At 35.5% G+C, this 13,629-nt stretch overlaps 1 protein-coding gene across 1 annotated transcript; it reads left to right on the forward strand.

Moving 5' to 3' along the window:
* Positions 1-3,197: 3,197 nt before the first annotated feature.
* On the forward strand, positions 3,198-9,986 carry LOC143617215 (importin beta-like SAD2). Its single transcript, XM_077089843.1, has 22 exons — positions 3,198-3,304; positions 3,786-3,921; positions 4,007-4,094; positions 4,175-4,327; positions 5,520-5,682; positions 5,847-6,031; positions 6,100-6,273; positions 6,337-6,482; positions 6,557-6,680; positions 6,788-6,968; positions 7,049-7,208; positions 7,287-7,328; positions 7,404-7,522; positions 7,607-7,805; positions 7,876-8,007; positions 8,093-8,196; positions 8,276-8,455; positions 8,651-8,790; positions 8,887-9,026; positions 9,094-9,245; positions 9,323-9,449; positions 9,537-9,986. The coding sequence occupies exons 1-22, from the start codon at positions 3,215-3,217 to the stop codon at positions 9,695-9,697; spliced, it is 3,096 nt and encodes a 1,031-aa protein (XP_076945958.1). The 5' UTR covers positions 3,198-3,214; the 3' UTR covers positions 9,698-9,986.
* Positions 9,987-13,629: the final 3,643 nt, after the last annotated feature.

Consider the following 13,629-nt stretch of genomic DNA (forward strand, 5'->3'; position numbering starts at 1 on the left):
TTTGAGCCTTGATGATCCCATTTTTTAACAATTGATTTGTAATAGCAAAAGTATCACCAGGAATTCGGCTTAGGCTATTTAAAGAAATTGATATATGAAGAACATAGATTGTTAATAAATAAATAAATACCACAAGCAGAAAATTAGGTAAACAAATCAACAAACGAACCTGTGTGAAGAACATGTCTTTGTTTCGTAATAACACAATGAATTGCAAGACCTGTAATATACCGATGTTGCTGAAGAAGTGAAGATCAATTGAAACATAGTGTGATAAGGAAAATCCAATTTGTGGAATATCATAAACGTACCCGTTGAAATTGTTGATCGTCTTCGAGAAACTACATGTTGAAATCGTTTGAATTGAAGGAAATCGTGTTCAAAATTTTTTAGGGTTTCTAAGAGAGAGGCGGAAGCATAGATTTGTGTTTCAAAATTTAAAATTTGAAATAGCAAATGAGAAAGAGTGAGAAATACCAGATCTGAGGATGGGTTAGCTTCCAGAGGAAGCTTAGTAAAAGGCAGAGGCATGGACCAGCTAAAAAGTGAACACGTTAGTAAACTTAACCTGCTGCTGACACGTGTCCCAAATGCATGTGGTGGTGACACGTGTCAGAACCTGTTCTTCCTTTATTTTATAGTAAGATACACCACTTGTTACCTTTGGTAGTTACTTATCCGATCCCGGTTGGTTAAGTTTCGGACCTTGTAAGGCAAGGCTTCATGGAGAACTTCGTGTTCTTGATATATATATATATATATATATATATATATATATATATATATATATATATATATACTTATATAACTTGTTTATACATACTAACAATGCTTAAATTCTGCTCATTTTAGTTTATTTACAAGTTCCATGGTTATGGGTTTGAGGGTCTATGCTTCGGTTTAACCGTAAATAGCTCTAAATCGTAAACCGAACTTTGCTTACTAGTTTTTATTAAATACTTGTTTAAACATGTTTAATGTTAGATCTCAGTTTATAAAACCATTTTTATGAGTTCTATGGTTATGGGTTAGTAGATTCTAAACTCGGTCTTAACCCAAAACTAGATCCGAACCGTAAACCGAACTTTTGTTTAAAGACTTTATTGTTAACTTTTTGGTTGTAAAACTTAAGTATTTTCATTTGTACATTATTATACAAGTTCTTGGATATTTGGGAATGTGGAAACCATCTATGAACTTATTGTGAGATGGAAACCGAACTAAACCGATTTTTACTCGCTTAAGGCACACAAGTGTGTTTTTTGCTATCAAGACTTTTATATTTCTTTAAAAATAGTTTACAAACTGATTTTAATTATTTTTCTTAAGTACTTGGAGATGTTGGATCCAACTTGATCTCATAACAAAGTTTGGACCGACAAAACCGAACACTCGCTTAACGTGCGTTGTTAGTTCTAAAACAATAGAACTACATACTTGGTTAAGTCTTATTAAGTTTTATTGAGTTATCTCATAACATTCATTATTTTGGAAACTTGACTTTGGGTTTGACCAATTGTCAAGACCCGAACCAACAATCCGAACACTCGTTAAAAACCTGTTTTAGTACCTTTATTCCAAAGGGACTTGCATTATTGCATTTTACCCACCTTTTTACTTAACATAGGTTGAGTAAATATTAAGATTAGATACTTTAACCCGGTTTTGAGCAAACTTACATTTTTAAAGGGTTATTATTACAAATTCTTAAATAGTTACATTTTAAACCTTGAACTTTAATTGTTTACTTTTCTCAACAGTTATTTTATTTTAACACTTTCAAGACAACCTTTCTAAATTCATGACTTCTTTCCTTTTAGGCATTGTTCATTAAAGTTGTCGTTCCGTCAAAACTTCAAATTATCATCTTTCAAGTTTATTACTTGAATGTGAGTATTTTCATACCCCGTTTTCTAACTTTTGTTTTTGGGGTGACATTTCATACTTATTCAACTAAATGTTTTATACTTGAATCATAAACCACAAATGTTATTGTATACTTTATTTGAATAATTGCTCGATTTGGTGTTCTATGATTATATACATATGTGTTTATCGCTTTTGGTTGGTGGAACTATAAAATCCTAGTCTATTTGGCATCCCCTTATAGCAAGGTGTCGTTAACGTAATGCAATTAACGATAACTATAAAATCCTATACTATTTGGCATCCCCTTATAGTTAGGCGTTGCTAACGTAAATCTATTAGCGATTTTATCCAAATTATTGCTTTTATTTATTGTTTCGTATACGAGTTTTGTGGCTCTTTTTTAACTATATATTTATATGCTCAAACTTATGAATTGCTCACCAACCTTTGTATTGATAAAATTTATTTTATGAAATGTTACAGGTTTGCATTTAGGTTGATTATGGAGTTGGAGAAAACGTCATCAAGACCTTTAGGATATTAGAAAAAAATGAACAATATTTATGTGCTATAGTTTGTTATGTTAATCTTATGAACAAGTTTGTTATATGACATTTTCGATGTTGTGAAATGAAATGAGTTTGTTAAATATTGTCGCTTTAATTAGTGTCATGTGCTTATGGCAATCGTTACACCTCGCCATGTTCCGTCGCCTTTGGTCGGGGGTGTGACAGGATGTTTGGGATTACTTATTTTATCTCCTTATAATTTTTCATTAAATTAATAAGTTATAAAAATGTAACTTTTCCTCTCACAATATAAACAATGCCAAACATCTTATTACTTTTTAAAAAGTTTAGAAGTTATAAGAGCATTATCATTCCATTCTCTATAATTATGTGAGGGAAGTTTGCAAATTTTAGGGTGAGGTTGTGAGTGTAAATTATAGGGTGAAGAGAGAAATGTAGTGATTTTTTTATAAATTTGGGGAAACATTGTTTACCCCTATTTATTATTTAATATTTGTTAGACTGGTTATGAGTAGAAGAGAAAACTGCAATGATAAATATATAAAAAGTATTATTTAATTAATATAGTGTTTTTTTAGTGTAATTACAGAGATATGGAAGGAAAATGTAAACAAACAAATAAATATAAATAATAAATTTAGTCACTACTCACTCGCCTGTCTTGCTAAACCCTAATGATTTAAATACAGATTCTCCTCATTATATATATATATATATATATGTTATGTTATGTGCCACCACCAGCTTCTACTGTGTAAACCCTAGGTCGCAGGAGGAGGATTATAAAATAATAGAATTACAGATTGAATCGGCGGATGGATCTTCCAAATCTCGCTCTCGTTCTCCAAGCAGCACTCAGTCCCAATCCTGCTGACCGCAAAGCTGCTGAAGATAGCCTCAATCAGGTATACTATTAATCGCTTTTCTTTCATACAGATGCGGATTCGTAATTGTTGTTTTTTTCTGTATCCGAAACGTAATGAGATTTTGTTAAATTTGCGTTGTTGTTAGATGATTGATTGGATAGTTTATGCTGGAGAACTAAAATTTGCATTTGTTGTTATTAGTTAAGTATTCTGTATCATAATTCGATTATCAGAACGTGTTTTGATGAGATTTGCGTTGGTAGGTAGGTAGGTTGTGTTACTTTTGGATGATTGATTGGATGATTTGTGCTAGAGAAGCGAAATTTTCAATTGCTGTTGTTAAGTATGCTGTATCATAATTCAATTTTCGGAACGTGTTTTGACGATATATTGTGAAGTTTGCGTTGGTAGGTAGTGTTATTGTTGGATGATTGATTGGATAATTTGTGCTAGAGCAATGATTTTATGATCTGTGTATCGTGTTTTGTTCGATTTGTTGTAATGTGTATTTGCTTTTCAGTATCAGTATACTCCTCAGCATTTGGTGAGGCTGCTGCAGATTATTGTGGATGGAAATTTTGATATTGCTGTTAGGCAGTCTGCCAGTATTCATTTTAAAAACTTCGTTGCAAAAAATTGGTCGCCTCTTGATCCAGGTGCATCATCTTTTGAAGAATGTTTAATTTTAATTTATGCAGCTTAATGATTATTTTAGATCTCATAAATATTGTGTCATTGTAGATGAACAATCCAAGATTTTGCCAGGTGATAAAGATCTGGTAAGGAAGAACATCCTTCCGTTTGTAGCACAAGTTCCTCCATTGTTGAGGTAATAATGATTTCTTGAGCTTTTGCACATGTTGTAATGTCTTTTCCTGTTTGTAATGAACACGGTTGTTGAAATGTTAGGGCACAGCTGGGTGAGTGTCTCAAGACAATAATACATGCTGATTACCCTGAACAATGGCCAGGTCTTTTGCAATGGGTGACACATACTTTGCAAGACACTCAGCAAGTATATGGGGCACTTTTTGTGCTTAGAATTCTTGCTAGAAAATACGAGTAAGTACTATTTCTTTGAATTGCCAATATATGAGCAAGCTAAGCAATTAACATGAAAAAATATTGGATATCGGTCAAGGACAGATATTTGATATATTAGTTATCGCGGTGGAATATTGGTAGTTTTAATATCATGTAAAATTCATATATATATAGCAATTTAACACTAATAATTCAGTATACTCTACTGTTAAAAAATTAGCCTTTTGCGACTTGCAAAACACTAACAATCATAGCAACTAGGAACTGATTAAGACTTAAAACACTAACATGGAACACTAAAAATTGAAAATTAAGACTTAAAACACTGATATCGGGAATATTGTTGATATGTCGGTCAATATCGCCAATATTATTGGTTCCTATATTCTGACCAATATTTTACAAGGGACCGATAACCAATATATCGATGATATCGGCTGCATAGTGCGCAAGAGAGCTACATTCTCACTACAAGTTATCTTTTTTTTTTTTGCTTGATATACCAAAATTAGTTATATCTTGTTTTATGATGCTATGGCACGAGATTATGGATAAAGCTAACTTTATTTTGATTATGATGATTTGTTTATGTTCACCTTCTGTCTCCTAGCTTATGATTATCATGTTGACATTTATGCTTTATGTTTCTATTGCTCTAGTTGTTATGCCACATAGTTTGGGTTATTTTGTAATGCGTTAATTTACTATTTTGGCATATTATTGTTATGTGATGTGCTCCATGCCACCAGAATTCACATTTGAAGTTTCAAACCCATGCACATAGTACTTATTGCGCATGCACATGTTCTAACGTCCAGTGGCTTCTTGCACATTATGCATATATCTGGAACTGGAATGATTTAGGTTCCAGTTGGGGTTTTCTTTCTTTCATGTTCACGTTTTGCTAACAATAGTTAACTAGTTCTGTATCACTTAAAGTTGGTAAAGTTGTTATAAGTGTTCATAGTTGTACTAATAAGATTACCAGCTGTCGTTTGGAACAAGTTTGTATTAAGAAGATATCTATAACTTAATTCTCTTTGGTATAAATTAGTCAGTCTGTATACCTTATGTTTTGCCATTTGTTGATTCTTCAATTACTTGTTAAGCAATTCAGGCTATTTACTGCTAGTTAAATTACCAACTGTTAGCTATTTTACATTCACTGTGTTTTGATCAATACATGATACGTTTAGCTTTGTATTTATAGGTTCAAGTCAGATGAGGAAAGGGTTCCAGTATACCTTGTTGTTGAGCAGACATTTCCTCATTTGCTAAACATATTTGGCAATCTTGTTCAGATAGGAAATCCTTCAGTTGATGTAGCAGATTTGATTAAACTCATCTGCAAAATATTCTGGTCTTCTATTTATGTAAGTTACTATATTGGCAAGTTGACAATAGTCACTATCTACTATTCATATCATAGATTTCTTGTCTTCAACCAGTTTTTTGGGGTTATGAATACAGTTTTAAATTTTGATTTGTTATTGGAAGTTGGTTTTAGTGATTAAAATGGTATCTAAATGTCATCCAGCTGGAGATACCCAAGAAATTGTTTGACCCAAACGTGTTCAATGCTTGGATGGTCCTATTTTTAAATATGTTAGAAAGGCCTGTTCCTTTGGAGGGCCAACCAACTGATCCAGAGCTACGCAAGTCATGGGGATGGTGGAAGGTTAAAAAGTGGACAGTTCACATATTAAACCGTCTCTATACTCGGTGAGTCAATGGTCATATGTTTCTTCAGACCTTTTGATTTCAAACCTCACTTTTATTTCATGTTTTAGATTTGGAGATTTAAAACTGCAAAACCCTGAGATCAAAGTTTTTGCTCAACACTTCCAAAAAACTTATGCTGGGAAAATCTTGGAGTGCTACCTCAACTTGTTGAATGCAGTACGTGTTGGTGACTATTTACCTGACAGAGTCACCAACCTTATCTTGCAATACTTGAGCAACAGGTATGTCATTATATTTAATCACATATTTTGCAACCTTATTTATAATAAAATTTTCAACTGCAGCATTTCCAAGAATGCAATGCACAATCAACTCCAACCAAGACTTGATGTTGTCCTTTTTGAGATAATCTTCCCACTTATGTGCTTCAATGACAATGATCAAACTCTTTGGGAAGAAGATCCACATGAGTATGTGAGGAAGGGCTACGGTGAGTGTTACCACATATGATTACTCCCCCATCTGTTTCAAGACCTAATACTTAACTTTCATGTTCTTCTGCAGATATTATTGAAGACCTGTACAGTCCTAGGACTGCTGCAATGGACTTTGTGAGCGAGTTGGTAAGAAAACGTGGGAAAGAAAACCTTCAAAAGTTCGTATTCTTTATTGTAGAGATTTTTAAAAGGTATCTTGATCTTCTAAACATATTTTATTACATATAAATGTATTGCATATTCAAAGTCTCTATTTTCTTTTAACATTATTTTGTTTCTATTACTTTCTTTTGATTAGATATGAAGCAGCACCAATTGAGTATAAGCCTTACAGACAAAAGGATGGTGCACTTCTTGCCATTGGAACACTGTGTGATAAACTGAAACAAACTGAACCATATAAGTCTGAGCTTGAGCCTATGTTAGTGCAACATGTTTTCCCAGAGTTTGCCAGTCCTATTGGCCACCTCAGAGCAAAGGCAAGTTTCATTGACTTTTGTTTCCTTTGTAAGATTTGGTGAAGATTTTGTTTAAAAAAATATTTTTTTTCGATTTGTAGGCGGCATGGGTTGCAGGGCAATATGCTCATGTTAATTTCTCTGATCCAAATAATTTTCGTAAAGCACTACAATGTGTAGTTGCTGGGATGCGTGACCCTGAGCTTCCAGTTCGTGTTGATTCTGTTTTTGCATTGCGTTCTTTTGTTGAATCTTGTAAAGGTGAAATCCATATGCATAATTATTTCTTTTTTGTTTTATTATTGTAAATAAAACTATAAGATATTTCTGTATCTACAGATCTAAGTGAAATCAGACCAATCCTTCCACAACTACTTGATGGTATGTTTTTTTTTCTTTGAACACGTGTTTTTCATTTATGAATCGGTTATGAACTTGTTATTTATTTGTTTTCAGATTTTTTCAAGTTGATGAATGAAGTTGAAAATGAGGATTTGGTGTTTACACTGGAGACGATTGTTGACAAGTTTGGAGAGGAAATGGCACCTTATGCTCTTGGCTTGTGCCAGAGTCTGGTAATATTATTAGTGTTAAGTTTATGTACATAAAAGTTTCTTTATTCGGTTATGTAACTTTGCATTTGTATCTGATATTATTAGGCTGCTGCATTTTGGAAATGTATCAATACTTCTGAAGGTGATGAAGAAGCAGATGATCCAGGTGCTTTGGCAGCTGCTGGTTGTTTACGTGCCATTAGCACAATTCTTGAATCTGTTAGCAGACTGCCTCACATTTTTTCTCACATTGAGCCAACATTACTACCAATAATGCGCCGCATGCTTACAACTGATGGCCAAGGTAACAATATCATGAATTTGCTTTACGCCTGTATCATTATATTATAGCTTATTTACAATTTATATTGCAGATGTATTTGAAGAAGTTTTGGAAATTGTTTCTTACATGACCTTTTTCTCACCAACAATATCCATGGATATGTGGAGTCTTTGGCCTTTGCTGTTAGAAGCTCTTGCTGACTGGGCTATTGACTTTTTCCCCAGTATGTCTATTTCTTACTAAATAAGTTTTATTTGTTAATTTTTTTGTGTTTAGTTATTATATCTTTTTGTATATTGTTTGTACAGATATTCTTGTCCCAGTGGACAACTATATATCAAGAAGTACAGTGCATTATCTTACATGCAAAGAACCAGACTACCAACAAAGTTTGTGGAATATGCTTTCCAATGTATGTTTACTTATCTTTTTCAAACATGTTACTTAATAATATATTCTTTGTCCAAATTATTAATCTAATTTTGTATCAGATAATGAGTGATAAAAACTTGGAGGACAATGACATTGAACCAGCACCCAAGCTTATTGAAGTGGTGTTCCAAAACTGTAGGGGCCAAGTGGACCATTGGGTTGAACCATATATTAGACTCACGGTTGAGCGTTTGCGTGTAGCCGCGAGACCGTACCTGAAGGGTCTTCTCGTACAAGTTGTGAGTAGCCAAAATTTCTATATATTTGTATATCTTTATATAATCTTGTCTTCTTCGATAGACACTACAAATTAACTTTTACTTATATTTGGTGTTTCACAAAGACCCATTTATCAGATATATTATTATAACAATATTTTTTGTTTTTGTATCTTCTTGATTTTATATGTGATTTTATGTGTGTATATTGTGCAGATTGCTGATGCGCTTTACTATAATCCATCTTTGACCCTAAACATATTGCAAAAGCTTGGTGTCGCGACAGAAGTTTTTAATCTTTGGTTCCAGATGTTGCAGCAAACTAAGAAAAGTGGCGCACGCTCTAACTTTAAGAGGTATATCTTTGATTATGGGTCAATACGGGTCAACTGTCAAATGTAATTACAAAGTTAATGTTTCTTCTCAGTTATAAACTAATTTTTTTGGTACAGGGAACATGATAAAAAGATCTGCTGTTTGGGTTTAACATCTCTGCTTACACTACCTGCGGATCAGTTACCCGGGGAGGCTTTGGAGCGGGTTTTCAAGGCGACACTCGAGCTGCTTGTTGCTTACAAGGATCAAGTAGCAGGTATTTTTTTGTAATTAAATTAATATAATTGTTTATATGTTTATACATTTTATGATTGTTTTTTCAGAAGCTGCAAAGGAAGAGTCGGAAGATGATGAAGGCATGAATGATGATCTGGAAACCGATGATGATGATGACCGGTCTGACAGAGATATGGGAGTCGATGCAGAAGATGGTGATGAAGCCGAGAGTTTGAGACTCCAAAGATTAGCCTCACAGGTTCAATATATATGTAATATATGTCAACATTTATCTGCTTAATTAAAGGTAACAAATTAATCAAATTATATCTGCAGGCAAAGTCATTCCGTCCAGCTGATGATGACGATGATGATGACGACGATGATTTCAGCGATGACGAGGACCTGCAATCTCCTATTGATGAAGTTGATCCATTTATTTTCTTTATGGATGCTGCAAAAGGTAATGTTTTCTTTTTTTCTTTTGGTTAATTGATGTTTTGATATTCATGAAGTTGTTTAATGATTGATGGTTTGGTTGTATGTATAGCATTGCAAGCATCAGATCAAATACGATTTCAAAATCTGTCACAAACACTCGACTTGCACTATCAAGCACTTGCAAGTGGTATTTCTCAGCATGCTGATCAAAGACGAGTTGAAATTGAGAAAGAGAAATTAGAGAAGGCATCTTCAGCACCTGCCTGTTGATAATTTTGCAACGGTTTTCAGATTTTGTGACATTCAGGAACCCATGGAGATTTTGGATTAGCAGTCAATGGAGGTCAATGGTGACTACCACAAAAAGTGTGGGTTCTGGTATGGATTGTATTGAGTTGTGTGGCAAATCTAAGGGAGATGATGCCTGTTTTTTTTTATCTGATGTTTGTTTAGGTGTAGCGTATACGGGTCAAAACGTCCCATTCAGGATAAGAAACTACCCTTGAGGCTGGGGTATGCCATGTATAGAGTCTGGATTCTTGGTGTTTGTCTTTTTTATTGTTTTGGTGGGGTTATTTATTCTTACTGTTATTTGAGGTCGGTTGGGTGGGATGAAGGCCATTTCGGAGAGATTTTTTTTGTGCTGGTGAATTTGAAACGATTATTTGTTACTTACATGTTGTCTTAATAATTACATGTGAATTCAATACCATTTCATCATATGTGGTCACTTGTCTGTTGTATTACAAGGACCGTTTCTTAAGTTTATAAACGGACATGGATAACTAGACGTGGGTGAACACGTGTAGATATGTAACCATAAGAAATTAAGAATGTTCGGTTTTGAGAACCATGAGTTGGGTTGATGTGTTAAAGCGTTCGTGAATTTTGAGCATGTTTGTTTTAAGCTTATTGTGTCTTGAGTGGTGAGTTGAGATAGATGGTACTTTTGATACACATGAACACCGTTTAGAGGTGCACCAAAGAACCGGTTCCGTACCTGATTTGGCGGAACCGACTCAGAACTGGTTTCGGATCGTACCTGGTGTATCCAATACCCGGTTCGGGTTATTTCATTCCCGTAAAATAGAAGTGCACAAAAGAACCGGTTCCGAACTCGACCCGGCGGTTACTTCCCGGACCCGACTCTACCCTACCTTACCCGCGGGTATGAACCGGGCTTTGAACTTACCCGGACGTGGTGGAACCGGTTCCGACAATATTCGGTCAAAACCCGACCCTACCAAAACCCGAAAAAACCAGATGGAACCGGTCAAAACCCGATCAAATACCCAACTATACCGGAACTGGTTCCTACCCGGACCCGGTTTTGACTTTTGTTGACTATACTTGGTTCCGGTTCCGGTTCCTAAGAATACCCGGTTTGTGCACCTCTACCGGAAAACCTCACTCGGTTCTCCCATTTCTCTTAAAAATCGGTTCCAACCTGGTTCTGTTTCGTATCGGGAATAACCGGTTCCACCAGGTTTTAGCATTAAATGAGCTGCAGCCTTTGAAATCTAGCCGTTGGAACCGGTTTTTGAGGTCACCAAAAAAGTCTCTCGGTTTACACTTGTTTTACAATACGACTTACATACACCTCCATTTTTTTTAAACTTTCACCACCACCACTTGTTATTTTGGCAAGTAACAAGGGCAACAAGAAGGCGGCTTCTACATCTGTTTTTATTGACCCGGTTCGTGTTGAAGATGACCCAAAGTTGTATGGGTCGTCCCGCATAACCGCAACGAAGACGTATGGCAGAATTGGGATTTAGTTGAGTTGATCAATGGAGACCTTAAGGCTTGTTGCAAATTTTGTGGCATTTACTTAAATCATGATTCGAACTCGACTTTAAAAAAGCACATCGAAATTTTTTTTTGCAAGGTGTTGAAAGAAGTTCCTACATCGGACCAAGTTGAATTGGGTCGAGATGGTACAATATTTCGTAACAACATGATAGCGGTTCATGATAGAATGGTGAAGTTCGTGATTCAAGAAGGTTTAACCACTTTGGTAACCCTCGTATGACGGCCACAATTCGAGAGACTCTTCAACCTCGCTACACTCATGTAAGTCGTACTACCCTTAGACGTCATTGTCTAAAATTTTGGGAATATGCAAAAAAAAATTTAATTGAGTTTTTTCAAACTATACAAACGGGTGTGAATTTAACTAGTGATGTTTGGTCGGCACCACATGGTTTACCGGAATCCTACCTTTGTGTCACCACTCATTGGGTCGATCCGGTTTCTTGGCAAACGATGAAACGCACCATCGCGTTTGAAAACTTTCCTGTATCCACATGCCGCTGAAAAATTGTTTGAAACTGTAGAGTGGGTAATAACGATCTTTAACTTAAGGAAAAAAAATTTTCATTGTTGTTTGATAACGCAACAAACAATACAAAGGCGGTTGAAAATTTTTATTATAAAATATACACCACCTTGCTACGGAAATTTTTTTCGTGTTCGATGTGTTGGACATATTATCAATTTGGTTGTTCAAGAAGGTCTCGTCAATGAAACCATGGACGTCGTTTTGAGATGCTTTAGATATATGTTACAAGATGTTTTCAAACGTGGGAAAAGAAGACATATTGAATATAAAAATTATTGCAAATCGGTGGAAAGAAAATATTTGAGGCTGGATTGGGACGTTCCAACCCATTCAAACTCAACTTGTCATATGCTCTCGTGTGCTTTTGTCTAACAAGAAATATTACAAGCATTTCATAAAACTCTTGTAGATCGGTGCGAAGCCGATATGTTTCCCGACGGTGCTTGGGTAAATATTGGTTATTTCTTGGAGTATCTTGATGCTTTCAAACTGCAACTACTAAATTGTCGGGGGTTTATTATCCTACTATTTGTTGGGTGTTGCAAAATTATACATCTCAATGAATTTTAAAGAGTTTGAAAACAAGAAGACAAAATTACAGAAATTGTCCTTTATGTTTACACCAGATTTCACTCATGATTCTTTATCTTTAAAATTAACATGTTTTATCCTTTACGTTTACAAATCTCACAGTGTTTGTCCTTTGTCCCTAACTCAGTTAGTTTTTCTCGTTAAATTAGGTCATGTGCATTGCACCTGAGGGTAAATTGGTAACTTTGCTTATATACTTAAAAGACTTAATAAATTAATTGTTATCCCATTTGCAGACTTCCAGCCCCTACCATTTTTAATGACGACAACCACCACCGGAAAGCACCATGAACGCCTCCATACTCAGCAATTTTTGTCACCACCATCCACCCAAACAACGTTGTCAGAAAAAGTGCAGCTTTGGCACTCAACAAAGTAACAAGATCTGAATCGCGTTACCGATAACAAGATCTGAAACTCATCCGTCGCCGGAAACACGAAGGGGGTAAGTAAAGATAGTGGTCGTACCGGCGATAGGGAAGGGTGGAGACGAAAGGGTTTGTACAGGTGGTGGCTGCGATTGTGGCAAATCCGGCGAAGACTGGAACAAATCTGGGTTCAACAACGTTAAGGAGATCTTCTAAATTATCTTGGCAGAGCTAGTGTGGCGGTGTTTATTACCAAATAGGGCAGATCTGGTGGCGGCGGGTGGTGTCGGAGGTTTGCTCAAGGGTTAAAAAATGGTTAAGAATCAGTTTTTCCGGCAGGGAGGTGGCAATAAGCTCGTTTCTCCGGTGGTTGTGGTGGTCATTTCACGCTGGTGGTGGTGTTATCATGTCGGTGGTGGTGGGTTCCGTTTGTTGCAGTGGTGTTGGGTGGGGGTGATCAGTGATGGTGATGGGGAGAGGGAGATATTTACGTTTTGTTTATTTATCAACACTTTTTTAATTAAATAGGTAAATTGACCAATTTGCCCTCATGTGCTTTGCACATGACTTGACAAAACGAGAAAAAGTAATCGAGTTAGTGTTAAAGGACAAACGTTGTAGGATTTGGAAATGTAAAGGACAAAACATGTCAATTTAGAACATAAAGGACAATGAGTGAAATTTAGTGCAAACATAAAGGATAATCTCTGTAGTTCTGTCAAACAAGAATGATGTTTTCAATCATATTGTTGAACCAATGAAGGATACCATCAATGTTTACTTGTGCTGCCGCTTTAAACAATGTTGCCAGGGTTGAGGCGTAGATCGAGGAAATATTTGACAACATGGGCATGCATGAGATCGACCCGTTGTTGTCGACGAAAGCAAATGAATGTTTTAAC

The sequence above is a fragment of the Bidens hawaiensis genome, unplaced genomic scaffold (assembly GCF_021521415.1).
Source record: "Bidens hawaiensis isolate Kalapana, Puna unplaced genomic scaffold, B.hawaiensis_p1.1 tig00053108_1, whole genome shotgun sequence".
Taxonomy (NCBI): domain Eukaryota; kingdom Viridiplantae; phylum Streptophyta; class Magnoliopsida; order Asterales; family Asteraceae; genus Bidens; species Bidens hawaiensis.

Bases quoted from the DNA above. Each gene is read 5' to 3' on its own strand.
- LOC143617215 (XM_077089843.1), top strand. From the start codon at position 3,215: ATGGATCTTCCAAATCTCGCTCTCGTTCTCCAAGCAGCACTCAGTCCC. The intron at 6,969-7,048 runs GCAAGTTTCATT...TTCGATTTGTAG, and splicing joins TTGGCCACCTCAGAGCAAAG to GCGGCATGGGTTGCAGGGCA. The intron at 8,456-8,650 runs GTGAGTAGCCAA...TATATTGTGCAG, and splicing joins AGGGTCTTCTCGTACAAGTT to ATTGCTGATGCGCTTTACTA.